The following is a 23,372-nucleotide window of genomic DNA, read 5'->3' as shown; positions in this document are numbered from 1 at the left end:
ACACACCCCCGCGCCGAGTGCGAGGGTTGGCTGTACCGTGGGCGCCCGTGGCGGGCAGAGCCCCGTCGCCCTCCCTCCGCCGCCGCCGACGGGCCACACTGTCGCCCCGACCGATTCACCACCGCCCATGCGGTTTGTACCACCGACACTACGACTACGACTACTATACCACTTATCGCGCGCGCGGGCCACTTCCTTTTTCGTAGAGGTTGTGTTGGGTTTTTTTTTTGTTTTCTTTCTGGTTTCAGCGCGCGTGTGTGTGTGTACGGTTTTTTTTTTTTTTTTTCGGTCTCTCCTCGCCGCCGCCGCCCCACCTCCCCCGCCGCGGCCGCTGCGCGTACCGTCGTCGCGCGCGCACGCACCGGCGACCGGCGCGCTCTCCATAAACGCACTCGCGCACGCACGCGCCACAGTGATATTATATTATTATTATTATTATTATTACTATTATTATATTATATATTATTATTATTATTCGCTATTATATTATTATACGTAAAAACGCACGCACACACACACGTACGCGCGAGCGCGCGCGCGCACACACACACGCATACCACATACCGTAGTTCGACGCACACACACACGCCCGCGCGCGCACCAAGACGTTATCTTCAATCGCGCATTTGGTTTTTGTTTTCGACCATTTCGTGTCTGCGTTATACCGTGTGGCGACGTCCCCGAGCCCGACGACCGTACCATCTCATCGTTGTCGCTCCTCTCCGTCTGATTACGTTTTTTTTACTCGCCAGAGCAGCGTTAACGTTCACAAAACGTCGTCGTCGCCGGTAATGTTCACCAACGTCATTAGCACGTCTTCTTCTTCGACGACCGCCGCCGCCGCCACCGCCACCGGAGGACACCATCGCGCACACGGTCAGTCGCGTGTCCGTCGTTCGTCGTAACGACGCATCGCCCGTTTTCGCGCGCGTCGAGTCCCGTAAAATCGCCGTCGACTTCCGCCGAGACAGCAGTGTTTGAGTGTGTGCGCGCGCGTTAGCTCCACGCACGGCCACCGTCGATCGCTGGGCGCACGTCGCCGTTTCGCTGAAAATGTCGTAGTCGCCCGCGCCGTCGTCGTCGTTGTCGTCGTGGTCGTGGTCGTCGTCGCCGCCGCCGCCGCCGCCGATATCGCCATTGCCCCGCCGCCGCTGCACCTGTTGTAGTAGTGCCCCGAGGTACACCTATTGCACGCCGCTCACAGTGGTCCCGACGCCGATTCCATCTCGCACGGTAAGTCCATCGCCGACGACGGTTTTCGCCGTCCGTCATCGTTACGACTCGACCGGCGCGTGGTACCTGTCGGAGTTCTAGCGCCGTCGGCGTGCCGTCCGCAGTTGTCACCGCTGCGTCGGCCGTTCCGTCCTTCGCTACGTCCGCCGACAGTGTATGATTGATGTTGTGGTGTCGGACGGTAAAATTAATTTACACCTTCTCCGTCTACCTGTCTGTTGTGTCTCTACTGGTTTTGGCTTTGCCTCCGACGATTTTGGTCTCGGACGCCGTGCCGTCAGACGTAACACGACGTTAGCAGACGTGATATTATTTACGGTCGTTGTAGTAGTAACAGTGCGCTTTTGACTCGTATGAGAATTACTGTAGATGGGTACTTTATTGTTTTCTTGATGATAACATTTACAACCTCTAACTTATCATGTGAGTGTTTGCCAAGTTTAATAATCGACGTTTTTTTTATTTTTGTAACGTTCGGTTAAAATAACTAGGATTTTTCAATTATAGGTACAATGATATTCTATGTTTAATGTTAAAAATCGCTTTATCAAACTTTGCTTGATATAAAAAAAATGAGTTTAAATTTCAATAACGATCATCCAATAATAACTAAAAGGAAAATGAAATGATTTTACTCGTTTATTATTGTATTGACTTTTGAAATGTTTGATCAAATCAAATGTATACCTACCTATTTCATTCAATAACATTTTTAAGAAATCAAACGTTTTAAGCTTAAGATTTTTTTTTAATTAGGCACTTGGTATAGTTATTAACTTACATTCTGATTAAAACATTTAAAGATGAGTTTATTTTACACAATATACAGGCTTTTATTAATACATTGATCAGTGTAAAAGTTCTGTATGGTATCATAGTTGATTTAAAGAGCACAGTATTTATGACATAATTTTATCATTTAAATATGTAGTTCAGTAGAATTTCCTGAATATTTCTTGAAACTACATTAAGTCATTTTACTTTATTACTATTTATTTATTGATAACATTTTATATTTACAGATTCTGATGATTGAAAATCATAGATTAGCTTAAAGTATTATGCATCCAGAAAAAATAATGTTGTCATCAACTTATTTTACTATTCTACAGGTTAGTTATACAAATATATCAATATAAGTGTGTTTATGAAATAAATGATTATTGTCATTAATTTAACAACATTTTTAATACATTGATACCTAAAACAAAACAATTTCATACATTTACCTATTAGGTAACTGTATTAAAATGTACAAATTTTCCTATTATTGATAGGTTTACATGATAACTAGTTTTTAGAATTAATTAATTAAAAATACTTATTCTTATTTCAACAGTATAGCAAAATGTGTACTCCAATAAGAACTTTGAAAAATAAAATAAGATTACAAAAGTATCAAATATTAAGTAATGAGTTTTGAATTTCTGATTTCATTCTCTATATCACATAAATATTTTAAATTGAAACATTATAGATCAGAGGTTCCCTATTTTTTTTTGTGTATCACTCGTGTAAATTATGCATCAGTTACGTATCACTAATGACTAAAAATTGAATTGTTCAATATTTTTACACGATTATATCGAAAAAATTGAATAAAATGTTTTAAATCTACAATAAATATCATAATTATCAACCAATTGATAAATCGATTGACATGTGTATGGTTTCTTTATTTATTAATGTATTTTCGTGATTCAGGATAATAATAATGTACAAACATACCTAATAATAAATAATATTTACACAAAATATAAAATTCAATAGGTTTATAATAATAGATTTTCCATGTTTTTACAAACATTAAAAAATAAAAATAAAAATTCTAATTATTTTCCATGCATTCATATGATTTTTCATGTATCATCATATGTGGACTGCATACCGTTGTTTGGGAACTTCTATTGAAGATATTTCAAAAATAAAATAAAAATTAGACTACATAGTAAACATTTTGACAACGTCGTCTTCAGTCAATTGCAACTACCTAACCAAATAATTATTATTTAACAATTATTACTAACCGCTGTTAGCAAAATTATGGGCATCATTTTTTAACCCTGTGACCATGGATTGATTAATCTGTACCTATGACCTACAGTGGGTAGTATTGTATAGCAAATCGAGGGATATTTTTGTTTTGGATGTCCGAGCGAGTAGCAATGCTGACATAATTAATTCTTAGACAGTTATTTGGTTAAATTCATGTGGTGTCAAAAGCTCGATGATCCATTTATAAGTATTTTAAATTGCATGGCTGAACATTTTCCTCCTTGAGTTAGTTATTAATTTTGAATTTTATTTTTAGTTTTTGTAATAGTTTAAAAAAATTTTAATTCATTTTTTAAAATTATGTCGTATAAAGAAAGGTAGTTGCAATTATGTGATAATAAAGTTATGTTATAATATACATTATATTAATTATATAAAAGACTAATTCATGTTGGTCGAAACTTTGAAGAAGTAGTCGAGATAATGGTATTGAGACTCGTGGTAGTCGGGATAACCAAAAAGTACTGTTTTCTTAATACATACATTATACAAACATAATTAGTAAAGTGGAGCTTATTAAATGCATAAAAATTGTAATAAATCATTCAGTTTTTTTTTTTATATAAAAAATTTTTTAATGTTTGACCAGCTGTTAAAGTTGTTATAAGAATGGTTAAACTAGCCTAACTGTATGTCAAACTAATACATATAGTATAAAAATATGTTTGTTTACTATTTACTCTCTTAACTTTTAATTTTTCATGAAATAATATTAGGTCTATTAGTTAATATTTATAGTAGTTTGTAAAATTAAATTAGTGTTACATCAAGACTATCACAAATATAATTATATTATTTCTGTTCAGTCCCTTATACTTTGTTACTAATACTTATAATTGGTACATTTTTTTTACATAATATAACTTTTTTAGTTTATAGATGTAATACTGATGTAGATTGAGATTTTATATTTTTATTTAATTTTAGCTACCTATCTGGGCAGTAGCCTAATTAAAATTAGTGTAATTATAATATATGTATTATATAGAAATTGGTTCCTACCATTACCTTAAAATCGATGTTTATTGTTGCTATATAATATATGATCTTATTGCAATTTTAGATTAAAAATGTTGATGTTATCTTGTTGTGTATGGGTTATTGGCAATATTGTTATTTCAGTATGCATTTATTTCAAAATAGTCAAGATAAACTCAATTCATACTAATATTTTAGAATGCTTCTATTACATATGGTTGAAATACCTACCAAAATTGTGATACAAATAAATTAAAAATTATATAATTGTGTAAAATTAGATTTTGAATATGCAGCTTTCTAAAAAATATAAAGATGCATACAGTTCTAATTCCTGTTATTTAGGAAATATCTATACATAAAAAGAGGTTTATAGATTTTTTTTTAAATTTCCTGGATCGTCTCACAAAGTAATCATGCAACTTAAAAATATTTTTATAAAGTATTAGTTCTAGAAATATCTAAGTGTATCGTTTTTATTTAAAATTATTGTATACATAGTAGGTAAATACAGTCATTTGATAAAAAATATTTCTATGGTTATCAATATCTGTAATCTTATTTAACTAATTAATTATTTATAAAGTTTTAAGAAGAAAAAGTTGTTTTTTTCAACATAGAATTTATAGTTAAAAATATACTCTAGTAATTGTACTCATTCAATACCTAACTTAAAATATTTTTCTATGGTTAATTATTACAATAAGTTTGATTAGTTAAACAATTAGTTATTTTTATTGGATTTTGTATATCTTTATTTCTAAATTTCCAATCACCTAATATTGAATTAAATCTAGTCATCGAAAAGAATTATGACTATAGTATTTCATACTATAATAGAAATGTAAATTCATGTATTATAAAGTTATAGTTATAAAATTGAACTGTACTTAATGAGTAACATTTTTATTTATTATGCATATGTTTGTATTTTATAACACCTTGTGTAGAAATTAAATAAATTGAAACAAATATGAAAAAGTAATCTTAATATTGATATTCTGATTGTGAATAGTGAACAAATTTAGTTATTTGTTAACTTACTTAGTTAATTTTTAATTTTGTTATTTATTTAATATTTTTGTTGTTATTTAGATGTTTGAATCAATAAATAAAGATACAAAAAATACTATTATAGCCAGAGCATCATGTTTGTTTATGGCATGGGAGAAGTGTCGTAATATAATAACTGATGAGTCCTTTGCTGCTGAATTACTTATGTTTATGCATAATGCTTCCAGGTAATGAAATACAGTTTTTATTTGATTTTTAGTATAAAATATACAGTGTGTATATGTGTGTATATGAAATATAAAATTGTTAATTTTAATAAATATTTAATCATTATTAAAAATGTATAACACTCTCTCAAAATAGATATTAGATTATATTTAATTTATGGATTTATGTAATAAAAAATGATTTTATTTAATAATTTTAAATTTGTGTGCTCAAAATGCCATTTATACATCCATTCATTTATACATTTAATACCTACTATATGAAGAAAAAAAAAAATATATATCAAATTTAAAAATTATTAGTAAAATAAGTTGGTCAGCGCATTTCGGTGGTGGATGTTTATCCATCATCCCTTTGGTCCTCGTACAGGATAGTGTAATTTTACTGTAGGTATTTGATTTGAATGCAATATGATTGCATTGGATAAAAAAACAATTCTGAGTGGACGACGGTATCTTTTTTATTTAATTTTATTCGTTTCTATGGTGATAAACAAAGCCGTAATTATTTTATATTACCTACATAATCGTGAAGTTGTACATTTTTTCTCCTTTAACCGCTTTTATTTCGAAAATCAAAAAATGACCTCTTTAAAGTACCAGCTCAAGAACATAACCTTTCAGAAAATATACTACACTTGTACTTTTGAGCAAGTTTAGGGGGAGAAAAAGTGTTTACAGAATAAAAAAGAAATAAACATCATTGTAAAACCAATACATTCCTCGCTCCGCTCAGAATCTAAAATAACTAAGTTATTTATTTAAAGTGTTAGCTTATTTTATTGATTAATTTTTTTTTTTGAAATCAGTTATTCATTATTTCAGATGAATATATATATAAAGTTGTACTTTTTTATTTTTTTCACCTTTGATGAAATCACTATTAACTTAAAATTTTAATTCAGAAATGTATACTAAAAATGTTCTAAATGAATATATTTTTTTTTCTATCAATTTTTCTTAAGTTTTTTGTGAGGTAAAGCTTCTTAAAACTTATCAGTAGATGTTTGTTATATTTTTTAAGATACCATATCTGTTAATAATAGCTATAACAGTTTGTAATATTAAAAGAAATAATATTATTAGTATTTAAAATACTGAGTGTAATAATTACACTAAGAGCAATTTAAATACATAATTATATAATTAAATATCTTTAGAAATATAGAATTTTCTACAAGTTGAAAATAATTTCTCTATATTCAATAATTAATAAGAAGAAAGATAATAAATTGAAAAAGATAACATGGTTAAATTATTTTTAATAAAAATATTGAAAAAAAAAATTATAACTGTATGTATACATTAGTTTATTAATATTATTTAGTTAAAATAAAATGGTTTTTTTTCTTATTTAATGTTTAATGGGAAAATATTTCGTATCGGTAAACACAACTTTAGAATTTATATAACAATTTTATTGTTCTTTCTAGATTAATTTTATACTTTTTATTTTATTGAATTACATGCATTTTTTTTTCCCTAAATTAAAAAAAAAATCACTAATAAATAAGTATAGTTGTTGGGGGCTTGAAGCATTAACATTTGTGACCAAATAAATTAAACATGATTTTCAAAGTGAACTGTAAATATTGTTCTTCCAAGTACACATGCATAAGTATTTCAACAATTTGCATCTAAACATCATATTTCATGATGTAGATACTTAAGAATATAAATCTAACTTAATAATAATAATTCATAAGTATAAGATAGCAGTATTTTTATGATTTTAACTGGCTTTAAGTATTTGTCTATGTTCTCTTGTCTAAAAGTAATTAGTTATACATTTATTGAGGATAATATTGTAATTTCATACAATTGGTACTTATTCTATGTTAAATAATATTATTATGGATTATTCCTATAATACCATGTCCAACAATTTGTTTTACACTTTTGTTTATTAAAATTTAATAAAAAAAATGTAGGCAATAATTTTTGTAGTATAGATCATCATATTATATTGAGTTGATTATTTTACTGTTTACGAAATAGTTTAAAATAAGATTTTACATATTAAAGATAAATTATATCTTGTAGTCTTGTATTTTTTTTCAAGATTCATGTTATGTATTGTACCTATTTTTTTTAAATTTAAAAATACCAAATAAATTTAACTTTTTAAAAGTATTTTTTTTTTCATTGACTAACAATTAAATTAGAGAATATTTTACTATTAAAATATGCTTTATTCATTTGCCCTTTTGTACTTAATTTTTCTTTTACTAAACTATTTCACTTACCTGATCAATTAATATTAGATTGAATGCTTGAAAAAATTAAGATTTGCTATGCGTAACTCATACTTTGTTCCCAATAAGATGACTTGTGTGCAAACGACCGAATTGCGTTGGAGTAGATCATCTACTATCGTGTGCGTTGCGAGCACGGTCTTTGGCGTACCGGCCTGTTAGCCACGCCCACCGTGCGCGAACGTAAGTCATCTTAATTGGAACAGAGTATAGTTCTGATTTTGCTCATGTATAAATTTATGTTAACTATATAATTATCAGTCTTAAGTTTGTGCACTATAAAGTAATTGAATAAATGCTATTATGCTTTTAAAAATGTTCTTATATATACTTAAATGTGTAGTAAAAAAAAAAAAAAATAGTTATATTATTATATTAAAAATTCTTGTTATGAAAAAAATATATCTATCATTTTTTTAAATTTATAAACAGAATTTGATTGCATTCTTAAATTGTAGATTTTAATATATATATATTGTAAGTTTATTTTCTTATAAAAGAAATTTAAGAAAATGTAAAACATGGAAAGTTATTCTGTATAGTGTAATATTATATTATTTTAAAATTTAATTTATTTTTCCAGGGAATCTGCAGTAATAATCTTGGATCCTAGTTGGGAAAATGTTACCAAAAAAATAAAAAATGACCTAATTATAGTTATGAGAAAAATAGTTTGCGCCTTAAAAATGAGTAAGAATAAACAAATAGAGGCAACAAAGTATTGTCATTTTTTGTTATCTTTAATGAAAAATCCATGGAGTCATCATAATTTTTCAAAATTACTTTTTGGAGATCCATCTCCAGGAGAAGGTAATTTGTTAAAACGTTAAATTATAAAAACAAAATAAAATAATATAATTTAATTTTTAAATGTATATTTATTTATTTTAGTCTCAAAATTTCTCCAATATGAAAACAGTAATATATTTGTTCTGCGCTTAAGAATGCTTTGTGAAGGAAAGTGTGAAAATCAAGCACTAAAAATATCATCAGCAGCAATGCGCTTGTTCAACTCAAATTCAAAAATTAAAAATCAATTTGAATATCAAGATTATGAATTTATCAGAGATATTCATTATGCATGCCTTGAAAGGGCAAATAGAAAAAAGGAACTTATTAGCCATGTAAGAGTTTTTTATATATTTTAATTTATATTTAATTTATAGGACTAACTTAAAAGTTTAATTTAAATGTTTATTTTAGTTAATGCAATATTCTCCTGGAGATGATGGAAAGATCTTAATGGACAATTACTGTCAAAAGATTCAGTCACTTGCAAACTTACGAACAGAAAGAAGACCAAGGATTTGTAAAAATATTGTTCTTGTTTGTGAAATGGCTGCTTGCATCATGGTTGTGAATTCATTAAAATGTTCTGAAATTTTTGATAATATTGCTGGCTTTATAAGTAAATGGAGTATTATAATGATGACATTGATGGAAACTGATTTAAGGCCTAAAATGGATTACTTCTATATAAAAGATATGATTCATACATTTATTAAGGTTGCACCATCAGCTAGTCATTTATATCTGTTAAGTGATGTTCTGTATCATGAAGTAAGTAAAAATATTTATAAACCAATTAATTTCAAAAATTTTAAAGACTTAAGTTTAATATATAATAATATATTTATTTTATTTATACAAATAAAATTCATATTTTTAGTACAAAAAATATCTAAATATAGTAATAAAACTGTTTTAATTTTAGTTGCTAAATTTTCAATTTTATTTCTATAAATATTCCATTTTATTTATTTATATACATCTGCTATTTTCTATTGTAAAATACATAATGTTTTGTTATTTTCTCAATGTTTAGAAAGTTCACTTGAAATTCAAATCCAATTACATTTAATACATAAAAATGTGGGATTTAAAGAAAAAAAAATTAAAAATTGAAAAATTAAAATATTGTACAAATTGTACATACATACTTTAAAATAATACTTAGGATATGCCAACAAAAAGCTAATAGTTTAATCATAATATTGACCAAATTGTTGTGCATTTAATAACAAGGTAGATGAATGCTAATTATTGGCATCATTCAGCATATGCTGATGATGTTATTTAGCGTCATCTGCAGTAAACGTATTAAAGGAATAGTTTCATATTAAAACCCTTAAAAAAAAAGAAATTGCTTTATTTAGGTATATTATTATTTTATAAATATTTGAAAATATCTAATAATAAATATATAAAATGTAATATATTTAATTTTTTTAATAATAATAATGTTTAAAGGCTAAAGCTATAATTATTTTTTACATTAAAATTAACAATAAAATAAAACACCTGTACTTCTATTACTTATAAATCCAATATAATTGCTTTTAATGCTATGGAGTACCAAATTTATCGAAATCAAAGCCAATAAACTGTAAGTTATAGTTAAAAATTTATTTCGTTAAGTCAAGAGTTGACAAGTTGCCCCTCATTTTATAGTTATCATTCCATTTAACTATATCAATTTTAAATAATTAACTAATTACCAAAGTTATGTAACATGGTTCTGTTTGTGCATAAAATAAATATCAAATAAGTAACCTAAAATGAATTCCATACCACATATTATTAAAATTGAAATATTGATTCCATTCATACTTAAATTAAGAAGACTTCATTATGTTTTCTAACTGTAGTATGTTTTCTTTTTACAGTTTGGTTCTAAATTGCCTCGGTCATTATACGTACAGATTTATATCAATGCGTTGTCTAAAAATATAAATGAAAAAGAAAAATGTAAACAATTGAGTGATAAAGATGGATCATTTGAATCATTAAAAAAGTTAGTCCAAGGCTATTTGAAATTGGCTAATCTACTTGAAGATATTGTAAGTATATGTCGAGAATGTGTATTAACGGCATATTCTTTAATGCCTTCCAGTGATCTTATGAAGAGAGTTGAAATGTTGGCTATTAAAAGTGGTAAGCTGATCCCAGAAAATATAAATAATGATACTAATGTTCCTGAAAATTCCTGTAACAAATCTAAAAAGGGATGTACTTCAAGTAAACCTGGCCGTAAGCGTAAATCAAAAGTCCGTCAGACTTATGAAAACCCATTATCTATTCTTGATCCTTATGAAAAATGTTATTCGAAGATTCATTCTGATCTTAGTGAATTAAATGATCCATTAACACCAATTATGCAAGAAGACCTTATTTCAATTATCAAGTATCCTCGTTGTGGAACATTTAATTGGAACTTAGAATGGCCTAGAATGAAAATTGTATGCCAACAATATTTAGAAAACTTAGATTTGGTGCTTAAGCGAAATACACTTATAGAACGATCTGATTTAACATACCTTGATATTGATATTGATGAATATAATAAGTGGACAGAAATAAATATGAAACAATTAACAAATGATAAAGGTTATTTTAGCAGTGATAATAATTTTAGCGATGATGAGTCTATAGCATCAATTGCTTCATCCGGAGAAATTGTGAGCTATAGGAGTAAACCATCCAAAAGTCGTTCAAGAAAACGTAAATTTGGTTCACGTAAACGAAAAGCTGGTTCACAAAAACGGCGCAAGATAAGTCCTAAAAATAAACCAAAACCCATTACTATTCAAACACAACCTAAAGTTGGTTTACGGCGAAGCTTAAGATACAATAAAAGTATAAGTATCGATGAAACTGATGACTCAACAGTTGGTTCCTTGTTAAATGATGAAGCTCAATACAAAAATACAAATACTAGTAGTGAGACGGAAGAAAATTCTGTTGATTCTGTTTTAGAAGAAACTGACAAAGCAACCATAAGAAATGATGAAAATCTTAAAGAAATTAAACCTCAGTTTAAAATGACACGAGAAAAAAGGACTGTCAACAAAAATCAACACAAAGATTTTGACTATTCATGGAATTTAAGAAAAAGAGGAAAATCTATTAAAAACAATTCATTGTTAAAAGAAGCACTAGAAAACAGTAATATGAATTCATGTAATAGAAATCAAACAAAAAATCAATCAACTAAGTTTGACTTTCTGCATTCCAATAATGAACATTTAAATATGTTGTCAGAACGAATACCTCAACTTAGTTCATTAGATTTCATTGTGCCAGCAAATACAGATCGCATAGTTAATGTAGTACAAATTCAAACAACATCAAATACTCTTACAAATGTATCACAAACTCAAACAGAACGAGTTTCAAATCATCATTCTAACAATGAAATAGAAAAAAAAACTAGTGAAAATCAAACTAACACTCATTCATTGGATGATTTTGTTTCAGTTTATCAATCATCTTCATTAAATAATAGTTTGAATCCTGTTCAAAATGTTGGAATTCATCAAGGAGAATGTAGTTTCACAGGAAGTGTATCTGTGAGCAATCAAAGGATTACTACTGATTCAGTTACAAATGTTCAAAATACTGTTCAGCAAGATCCAAGTAAACCAGTTGGGACTCAAAATGCGATGTTGGACCAAAATAAAATTAACACGGATCAACAACATTGGAATAATATTCAACTACAAAATTCTGGAGAGCGATTACAATCTACCATCGAAAGTGCTGTACATTTATCCTCAAATGTTATAGTTAGAACATCTGATGTAATAAATACAAGTCATGTTAATCAAACTACTGGACAAATTACTTATACAACAAAAAAACCATCTACTTATTGTGTTAAAACACGTGATCGATTTAATGATTTATCGTTACCAGCATCAATTCCTTCTGTATCAACTAATAATAATCGTTCTACAAATATACCACTAGCAATGAATACAAATAAATCAAATTTTGAATCAAAAATTCAACAAAATACTCCAATTCAAACATCAGTAGGCTTGCAAGTCAATTTCAACAACCAAGTACCTGAAGGTGGTATACATGGTATTATGTCTCCAAACGATCAAGGAACACAAGTTGGTACCAATATCACAGATAATTCGACTTCAACTAATATATCTTTATCAAATGATCAAATAATGAAATCCGCAAGTAGTAGAATAAACAATTCCTCTAATGTAAACACTTCATTTATAAAAGAAAATTCATTTGATAATTTAAAATCAAATATTCCTATGATAAATCCAGTTTCAAGTATACAAACTCAAACCTGTGCTGGTTTACGGCTATCTAATGAAGTTTCTCATACTAATGCTTCAGTGATATCATTGACGATTGCATCAACACAAAGTCAGGTTATTAAATCCAATATACATAATTCAGCTTATACATCCCCGCATAATCAAAGAATACAACTTAATGACTTGAGTCATACTTCTCAAACAAATAGATCTGATGAACAAAAAAAGATTGACAATCTGAAATTAATAAGTCAAACTTTTACTGCTACATCAGAAGCAATAAAATTTGTTACTAGTAGTACAGAATCACAACGTCTTATTCAAAGTATGGATAAAACCAGTACATCAAATCTTGCAACTTTTCAAGGTTCTTCAGAAGGCGTGTCACATATTACCCAAGAAAATGACCCAAGTTCTAAATTATCAACTAAAGGACGTGGTAATATGAGAACTTATGAAAGCAAAACTAGAGCTCTTAAACAAGCTAACATGTCTGATATGTTAGTATTTGAGAAAGGAACATTGTATGCAGTTCAAGATGACATTGCTAGCCATATAGAGCCTACTAGGTCAGTTATCTCTCCAAGAAATAATACTTCCACTAATGTGAAAATACAAAATCGACAATCTAAAGAATGCTTGGAGAAGCCAAAACTTTCCCCCAATGCTTCTCCAAATGTTACAATTACAGGCTCAATGTTGCCAAGATTTCAACAAGTTTTTGGTAAAACTAAATTTCCAAATTCAACTGTTATTAATGACACTTCATCTTTGTGTTCAACTAGTGTGGCAAGTAATCTTTCTTCAAATCTTGGGCCAATTATTAATCGTCCTAACATATCAACATCTCGTGTATATTCGTCTTCAAAAGGTGTACAGACTAATCATGATGTTGATACAATTAACTCTAATATGAACTGTATACCACCAAAAGTAGTTGAAAATAAGCTTCAACATACTACTGTAAATATGTCAAAATCTAGTAATATTATGGCGATTGGAAACAATAAAAACAATGTTATTATGGCATGTAAAGCCGTTAGTTCTGCAAATAATATCCCACAAGTTTCACCATCATCTAACCATCAAGTTCTTGCAAGTAACATTGAAATTAAAAAAGGACTCGCTGCTTTGCCTGTTTCAAAAGTGTCTACAACGTTTACAACTAGTTGTATTAATTCATCTATAACATCATCTAATTCAAATTTAATATATTCAATTCCTATACTAAATGACTCAAAATCTAATACTAATATAGAAAAACCTTTACCATGTGTAACACAACTACAAAGACAACTTAAAATGTCCCCATCGATAATTCAAACAGTTTTACGGAAACATCCTACTTGGCAACAAAATACTTTTCGTCAAGGTAAACAAAATACAGAAGTACAGGCATCCACAATAGAAAGAATCTTACCTGTAAATGTGGCAAATATTGTCAAAAATACTATTGAGTCTTCAAACAATAAAATCTCAATAAGTTCTACTAAACCAAATCTTCCGGAAACCAATGTTAGCACTTTGATGATGGAGCAAGTGAGGGAATTTGAATCAGTGTTAGAAGAAGTAAGAAAAACTTCATTAATGAATGAAATGAGTACTGCCAGCATGTTACCACAGATAAATCATGAAATAATACAAATTCCTTCTCCTACAGAAAATGTTGATTTACTAAATAGCGATAGCAATCAAACATTATTTCCTTTGAATAAAAAATCGAATACAAATAGTGAACGTGATCGTTGTTCATTTTCATTTTTGAATCAAACATTGTCAAATGTGAATGATTTAGCAAATGATGATAAAGAATCAGTGACAATACAACCAACTATAATTTCAGTTCGTAGTGTTACTCCCACTCAGCCGTTAACATCACCTAATAACAACAATGGGTCTGTTAATCCAGTTGATACTCAGTGTTCTAAGCAAATAGCAAATAAAGTAAAACCTGTTATTAAGACACCAGCTAGTTCTCCATCAACTTCAGCTGTTAAAGTTCCTGTTTTGCAAAAACCTTTGCCTAAATTACAAGAAGATGAACAAACAACTCAACGTATATATGCAATACTTGATAAATATGCTGAACAACTTCGTAATTCGCCCGAGTTGAAAAATAAACCAGCACCAAGACGTAGAACCAACCCACCAACAAATCCAAGCATGAATGCCAAACGTAAAAAGACAAATCAATTAAATTTAAAAACATGTTCTCAACAAACTTCTTGTTCATCATCTGGTATGGAAATGAGTCCTACTTCAGATATGCAAGCTATTGACAGTGAGGATAGTTCTAATGCTGTAAGTCATTTTTCACATATTATCAACTCTCCATCTAGAAATTCAGATGAACAATCTACAGTAATTTCAGAAACCCCTTTAATGGAAAATGCATTAATTAATGTTAATGATGTTATTAAAAAAATTAATATTGAAGCTGAAATGAAATCTAAAGTTTCTCAATCTACCCAAATTGTTGTAAGTGGTACATCTGGACCTTTTTTATCTTTACCTGATGGTAACCCTGCAAATGTTAGACTTCTTGTTGCAGCTGGAAATAATCAAAAAATGTACCGGCTGCATTGTCCAGTAACTGGACCAGGACCTGTTGTATTTCATCAGATTACCGCTAAAGATTCTTGCTCAAATGATGTTAAAATGGCATCTAATATAATAGGACAGAATATTAATGAATCATCAATCTTATCTGCTTTATCAGCAGATCATTTACAAAATTCCAATACAAATTTAAGAAGTGAAATGTTACATAATACTTTACAAAACTTTGATCATAAAATAAATAAATCTAATATTATTTTGGAATCTATGGAAAAAGTTCAAGTACTTGGTAAGAATGAAAAACAATTATCATTTCCAGTAATGAAAAAAAACCAAGCATCTCAAAGTACATTTAGTGTCATACACACCCTTCCATGTAAATCAGAATCAATTGATGATAATGAATTGTTGTCTGAAGCTCAAAATAATATTTCAGAAAGTATACATAAAGACAATTGTGATAACGAACAAAATACAAACATGAACCAAGAACAGATTAATAACTCCAATATGAATCAATTTGTTAATAAACAAGAAAAATTAAGTACAGCTCTTAAAAAAGAGTCACCTTTTATTCCACCCGATTCTTTGGACAGTAGTAGTCTCCCTTATGAAGATGAATTTCCATCATTTCATACTCATGATGACGAAGAAGAAGAAGAAGAAGAAGAAACTAATGAAAATTTAACCATTACTAATAATAAAAATAACCAACAAAAATCACCAAACTCCGATGAAAACAAATTCGAGAATTCAAATGTAAATCAAATTTTGGTTGATAGTTTGAGTGAAAATAAAGTTTCTAATGATGTAAATGATGTGCATGGCGTGAAGTGTGAGGATGGTACAATAATTAAGCAAGAACATGACACAAGTGATACTACTATTGAGGAAACACCTAATATTTTAAAACTTGCAAGCCCTAAAAAGGAAGAAGAAGAAGAAGAAGAAGAAGAAGATAACAAGTCAAATATAGTGCTAGACAATGTTGCTGCTACTTCATCTGCTGAAATAATTTCAACCGTCGACCAAACATCTAATAATTGTAAGTACTAAACTTCATTATTGTTTCTTTAAATGATGCATTTTTAACACATTATAATACATATATTTAGATTAATATAATTTCAAATCATACTTCTATTTTGATTTCTTGCATGATTTAAGTTTTGTAGTCTACATTCATAAAGTAAGCAACTTGATAATAGTAACTCTGTATATTAATTACCTATAAAAAATTTGAAAACGTACCCTGGAATGTAATGAATAGTGTTATATAGAGTAATTCTTTTATCAAACCACTCATTATTTTAAAGAGTATTGACTTTTAAATTTTTTTTTTCAAAATATAAAATCTGTACTGTTCTAGAATTGTAGAACTCTTCCATTTTTTCACGCTTATATTGATTAGGTAAACCACTATCAACTTAAGATTTTCAAATGATAACCTATTCTTAAAATTTCATAAATTAATAAGACTATTTTTTTATGAATTATTACAAAATAATATTTTCATTTTTTATTAATTCGTTGATATAGCTTCTCAAAGTTGGGTAGTTTTGAGAAGTGTTTATTGAGTGTAAATGTGTTATAACTTGTCAGTAGATAAGTAGTAATATTAGCCCAATTAATTATAATTATATAACATTTGATAAGCTATGACAGGTACAAATATTATCACCACTCTCCACTACACTATGGGGTCGACAATATCGAATTCATTACTATTATAGCTATTGGATTTTACAAATAAAAATCCTAGTCTTAACGGTGCTAATTAGTAATGATGTTGAACACCTAAAAACCTTCTAAAACCAACCAACTTTATGTAGCTATAACTTACCGATTAATCACGAAAGTTAAAAATTTTAACGTGAAAATTCATGAAAAAAAAGGCTTTATTAATTTTGCAATTATTAATATAGGTTGTCATTTGAAAATCGAAAGTTGATAGCTTTTTTACTATTAAATATAAGAGTGAAAAAAATGTTATACAGTTGCAGAAAAACGTGTATCTAAAAATTTGAAAAAAAAAATATACACTAAATCTATACTTTTTGAAATAATGAGTGTTGTTCGATAAAAAAATCACCCTGTATATATAATATATAATAATAACTACTAAATAGATTTATAATAGTTAATTTTTTATAATATTGTAACAAAAAAATTTCAATATAAAAACAAATATAAAATGATTTATCATGACTTATTAATTATTATAACATAAATTATAATTAATGTAAAAATAGGCAATAATAGGTATATAATATCAATATCTAAAAAAATTTTTTAGTGACAATACAATTAAAATACACATTTTTATTTATATGGTAAAACACCCTAATTGGTTTAAAGGTAGAACAGGACAAAGGTTAAATATGGCTTAAGAATTTCATACATTTTGAAATTTTCAACAACTATTTTTAGATAACATTTTGGTCACATCATTTTCTGTTGTTAGTTGTCCCTAAAAATAATTTTATACTATAATAATTTATCTATCTCAACATTAAAAACTATTAAGAACATATTTCTATTTTCTTTTATTATTATCAAATCAATATTTGTAAAATAATTAATTAAATGTATTTGCCAAGTAAAAACTTTTTAAATTGTTATTAATAAACTCAATTCTTTATTTGTTTTATTCTCAGATAAACAAAAAGACGAATTATCACCAAAAGCTGTTAAGACTGAGTGTGAATCAGAAAATGAAAATGAAAATACATTAAGTAATACTGTTTATAATATGCTAGACAATCAGTCTACCTCTAGTACTCATACAAAAATTGGATCATTGACACTTCGTTTAAAAAATGATAAATCAGCAAAGAACTGGATTAATTGTTTATCTAAAATAATGCTTCCAGGGACTGAGAAAATGTTAGAAGGAGATAATTTAAAACAATTACAGGAATCATTTCAACGTTCTAAAATAAAAACTTTCAAGGATTTGAAAGTATTTATATTTGAGCAATGTAAAAAGTTTGACAATAACGTTGAAACACCTAAAGAGTATGATTTGTATGAAGATATTGATGGTCTTGGTGTTGATAAACCAAGTACAAACGAATTATTTCCTGAAGTAGCCGTATTAAATGATTTAGACAAATCTGTTAGTCCAACACTTGGCCTACTACAAGCATCTACATCAAAGTCAAATGATACAAATTCTTTACAAGCTAGACGCAAGTCTGTTTTGTCTCACACAACTACTACTACAGTTATTCCAGCTGGTGTTGAACAGACAAATGTAGTTTGCAAGAAAAACAAAACAAAAGTATCATTTTTAAAACAAGCTTTATATAATGAAATGAATCAAGACTCAAATGATAGCGAAACTAAACCATTTATAAATGGTATTAAGACTGTTTTAGATTCAATTGAACAAATTGATTCGTGTCCAGAATCACCATCAAATACTAATGCCATGGATTCAGAAACATGTATGTCTGAAGACAGTACTTCAACAATTAGCAGTGGCACACCACATTATAACTTTCGTAAAAGTAAACGCAAAAATGTTGAAGAAGATGGATTTATTGAATCTCAAGTAATAAAGCGAATGTATAGAGGTCGCACGTCAGAAGATAATGAAGAAAAATCTGAACTTCCTAAACTAAATAATATAAAGACCCAGACATCTGAACAAAAGCCAGTAGTTGAAAAGAAAGAATGTAACAATAGAAGAATATCGAGTCGTCTAAAAAACAATAATGTCAAGAATAATCAGCACGTATCAAACAAATCTCCGCAGCTAGATATTTCACCTTGTAAGCTAACATCAACAAGAACATCCCTCAGGAGAGTTTCTAGAAAAACTACTTGATTAATTTCAGAGTTTAAGTGTAAAAATATGTTGTTTATTAAATGCTACTTTAAGTTACCATTACTAATGCTGAAGGATTATCTAGCACGAAAATCAGAAAATATGTAGTCATTAATTTTTAATAAATATATCTTATATTATAGTATATTATATAATATATATAAAAAAAAATCAAAATATACAATTTCATTTAATATTGCCATTATTTAAATTCAGTTTGGTTTTGCTTGTTACTATAAATTATCATATCCATTTTTCAATTGTTTTCTAAACCAAATTGTTTTTTTTTTTTTAATTTTAACTTCTATATTAGTTAATAAATACCTTATTTAATTTAACAATTTGTATCTATCATCAACTGAATACTTAATTAAATATTTTAAAAAAAAAAAATCATTCTTATGTATGATCATATTTTTTATTATCATACAATAAATTTTTAACGAGTAACATTGTACATATACATCCAATGGTTTAGTATTATTTATCATGTATTTTTTAAATACAAACCTTAAGTTTAACTTGTTCACTTGTTTATTAAAAAGTTTAAGAAATATTTTAATTGTACCATAATACATTATTCATTATTTTATTTCATTTATGATTATATGGTTTAAATTAAAACTTTAATTTTTATCAACAAACAGTAGAAGATAATTTGATTTATTTTTGCCCTAGATTCTGTTATGCTAAGTAAGTAAGGGGTATAAGGAAAAATTAAAACTATGTACTTTAAATTTCCTCTAAGATATAAATATTATTTTAGTTTTAATAGACTTCAATATTTAGTTGTATTATTTATAATAAAAAATATACAATATTTTACTCTTTATGATGAATATAAATTAATACCTCATGAAAAAATGCTTTGAAAATTAAATGCTAAATTATTTAAAAAATAATTTTCAAAATATTTTTTCTTGTACTCTTTGCTTACATGTTATTATTTTTTCTTTTTATTTGACTATAATATTATATGTATTCATACGTTTTAAAAATAACCTTTATGTTGCATCTAGTTCAAATTTATTTTACAGTTATAATATTTGTTTTAATTAAATGTATTAAAATTCATACTTTTTAAACAACAAACTTAAAGTAGCATCTGGTTCAAATATATCTGACAATTAAAAACTATTTTTATTCATTATTTTATTATTATTATTTTAAACTAAATTATTTTATTATTATATATATATAAATTTATATTATTTGTAATCTTTTTACTGGTTTTGAGTGCAATTTACCTTAATTATCAATGGAATAGATAATTTTACGAGGAAAAAATTACCATAATTTGTTTTATTATACTTTCATTGATAAATTTGTTTTGTTATCTTATTAAAATTATTATAATTACAATATTTTCAATGATGCTAGAAATATTTGTATTTGCATTAACTTGCATTAACAAATAAAATGGAATGTATAAGTATAATTTATCTCTACAATTATATTTGCTTTCCAAATAATGTACTTAAATTGTTATCAAAACCATGTACAAATATTTGTTATATTTATAACAAATAAATATATATACTATTCAGTTAGAAATGCAGTCAAATGTATTTTTGAGAACTCAGTTAAAAGAATTATTTTTAATGATGTATATAGGATTAGTAATATAAAGTGTAAAACTGTAATTAACTTAAACATTGTTTTGTTTAATTTGTAAATCTGTTTGTAAAGATAACAATAGTGTACTATTATAATAGATAATTGTTTTTGTTTATTATTTATTTATATATACTATTTTGTTTTGAAAATTACCAAAGAAATTGAATACATGAAAATGTTTATTGAAAAGTTAAAAATTAAGTAACCAATTGTATAAATATAATTTTAAAATGCAACTTTTGAAAAAATAATGTATTGTTCATGAAAAAGACTTAACGTATTTATAATATAAATTATGATTATTTAAAGAAGAATCCCTCGTCTTTCCAATATGTATTGTTATTTTATTAATTGAATTTGTATAAAATCTTAAGTGCAACAAAATGTTGAACTATATAAATTTAAACTGAAATAAATCTTTATGTTATTAACTTGAAATTGAACAATTTTAACACTTAACTATTTAATTTAATTTGCTCTTACACAGAATTTAATTTTTAGTAGCTTTATTTTATATTCATTTTATTTATTCATAACCTAGTATTTTCATTGAATAGAATGACATTGTTTAATTTTAATTTATTTTTAATTTTCACTGTTAATATGTTAATCTGTAGTGAGATTTTGTTTTAATTGATTTTATTTTTGACCCAAATCCCATTTTATATTGTATTAAAGTCGATTGTTTTTTTAAGTGATTGGTCATTAATAACATTAAACCAATGTTATTTTATTCTAAATAAAAAAAAAATGACTTAGGGATTTTTACATATTATAAAGAATATAAATCTTATTTGCTTCAGTAGATAAGTAATGTGATAGTTTTAAGGATTTATCGACTGCTGTTCATGTTAAACACAAGCTGATTTGATTTAGTTTACTTTGTCTTTGATTTTAATACACTAAATTTGATTTTGAAATTTTGTTTTTATTTTTTATTTTAAGTTAATAAGTTAACTTTTCCTATTCCAAATTGCATGAATTGTTTTAAACATTTGCTGAGTTATCACTAATTAAAAATAAATTTATCAAATGATTGAATAATTAAATTAGTTATTGTAAGGCAGTGATCTAAAAATTGAATACTTTAATGTACTGTGAAAGAGTTATTTAACTTAATGTTTTGAAATTTACAACATAGATTTAAAATTAATATTAATGGACTTTTTGAATTTTTAACTTTTTAGAGTATTATTTGACATTTTTATGTTAAGTCATTTTTATTTAAAAATATATATGATTTTAAAATTTAATTAAAAATCATTCTAAAAGTATAAAATCAAACATAATTTATTTTGCCTGGTGACTGGTCATACTTTCATACTTCTATTTTTATTATTTGTTATATTTTTACGTATCAGATGAATATTACTCTACTTATAATTTTCAGAGTAAAAAGAAGATAGGATAAGATGAATCGAACTTTTATGATTTGGGAAAAATGTTACTATGAAAAATGTGAGGTTTATATTTTCTAGTAAAAATGCATATTTGTTAGATACTTAAACAAAACTATAAATTTTAAATTGGTTTAAACTAACAATTTTTTATTCACAGCAGTATAAGAATCAAACCCTCCACAAGTTACTACCAATTTTTCTGTTTAAATCATTAACCATTATTTCAAATATTTTGTAAAATTTGTTTAAACTTGATAAAATCATACTTACGTTATCTATAGTATTTATCCTGTAGTAGTGTTAGTGGTTAGTGTTTTATTATACATTTTTTCTGCCAATCATGTTATTCAATATTTTTCGTTTGCAAAAGATAATATTATTCTAAAGGTGTTTATTAAAAAAATAATAATAATACCAATCTGTAAAAATGATAACATAAAAATTAAATTTAGAGTGCATTATAAGTTTCAAAGATCATAACTTATTGTTTTTTTAATTAAACCAAAAGAAGATTTTGTTTTACAAAATTTTATCACGACTGAAATTGTAATATATACTATACTCTGAAATAGTCTCATACTCTACCGATTAAGTTTTACAGAATTTATAATTCACATTAGTAATTCCTTAAGTTCAAATTTTAAAGGCATTTGTTTTTTTTTTTTTTTGCTTTAAAATGAAGGTATAAATTTTATTTATAGTTTATACTACTTAGAACTTTCTAAATTAAAAGCAATTTATTTTGGTTTTGTTGTTTTTTTTACTTCTTTTTTTATACTTCAATGCTTTTTGTGACATTTTGTAACATTTTTTCAAAATATGTTCGAACTAAACGTGTTTGAAAGATTAATATTTATTTTTATATTACCTATATTATATGTTTTAATGTTTTATTCTATAAAATTGCGACCTATGTTTAATGGACATGGCCCAATAAGTTTTATCTCGTTATGTTTGATTAAGTTTATCGATTTAAAATTAATACGTCGAACGTAGCTTTTCTAAATATAAACATATATTGTAAAATTGTTGAAGAAGATTATTATATAAAAACTTAAAAAAAAAAATTATTATTCAATGCAACACCGTCACTTCAATCATATAGGTACTATACAGTTAAGTACTTAAAATTACTTGTA

At 27.0% G+C, this 23,372-nt stretch overlaps 1 protein-coding gene across 3 annotated transcripts; it reads left to right on the top strand.

Annotated features, from left to right (window-relative positions):
* Positions 1-570: 570 nt before the first annotated feature.
* On the top strand, positions 571-21,753 carry LOC114128044 (protein PF3D7_1417600-like). 3 transcript variants are annotated; one of them, XM_027992455.2, is made up of 8 exons: positions 571-1,233; positions 2,256-2,345; positions 5,362-5,507; positions 8,346-8,572; positions 8,654-8,886; positions 8,966-9,322; positions 10,429-16,429; positions 18,042-21,753. In XM_027992455.2, the coding sequence occupies exons 2-8, from the start codon at positions 2,295-2,297 to the stop codon at positions 19,214-19,216; spliced, it is 8,190 nt and encodes a 2,729-aa protein (XP_027848256.2). In that variant the 5' UTR covers positions 571-1,233; positions 2,256-2,294; the 3' UTR covers positions 19,217-21,753. The 3 variants fall into 3 exon arrangements, with proteins under 3 accessions (XP_027848256.2, XP_050061282.1, XP_027848257.2); XM_027992456.2 differs by lacking the exon at positions 571-1,233 and adding an exon at positions 1,279-1,656; XM_050205325.1 differs by lacking the exon at positions 2,256-2,345.
* Positions 21,754-23,372: the final 1,619 nt, after the last annotated feature.

The sequence above is a fragment of the Aphis gossypii genome, chromosome X (assembly GCF_020184175.1).
Source record: "Aphis gossypii isolate Hap1 chromosome X, ASM2018417v2, whole genome shotgun sequence".
Taxonomy (NCBI): domain Eukaryota; kingdom Metazoa; phylum Arthropoda; class Insecta; order Hemiptera; family Aphididae; genus Aphis; species Aphis gossypii.
Note: the sequence above shows the minus strand (reverse complement) of the source record. Positions and strands in the feature narration are given on the sequence as shown.

Excerpts from the sequence above, each read along its gene's own strand:
- LOC114128044 (XM_027992455.2), top strand. The coding sequence starts at position 2,295 with ATGCATCCAGAAAAAATAATGTTGTCATCAACTTATTTTACTATTCTA. Across the intron at positions 5,508-8,345 it reads TTTATGCATAATGCTTCCAG|GGAATCTGCAGTAATAATCT; the intron begins GTAATGAAATAC and ends TTATTTTTCCAG. Across the intron at positions 16,430-18,041 it reads CGACCAAACATCTAATAATT|ATAAACAAAAAGACGAATTA; the intron begins GTAAGTACTAAA and ends TTTTATTCTCAG.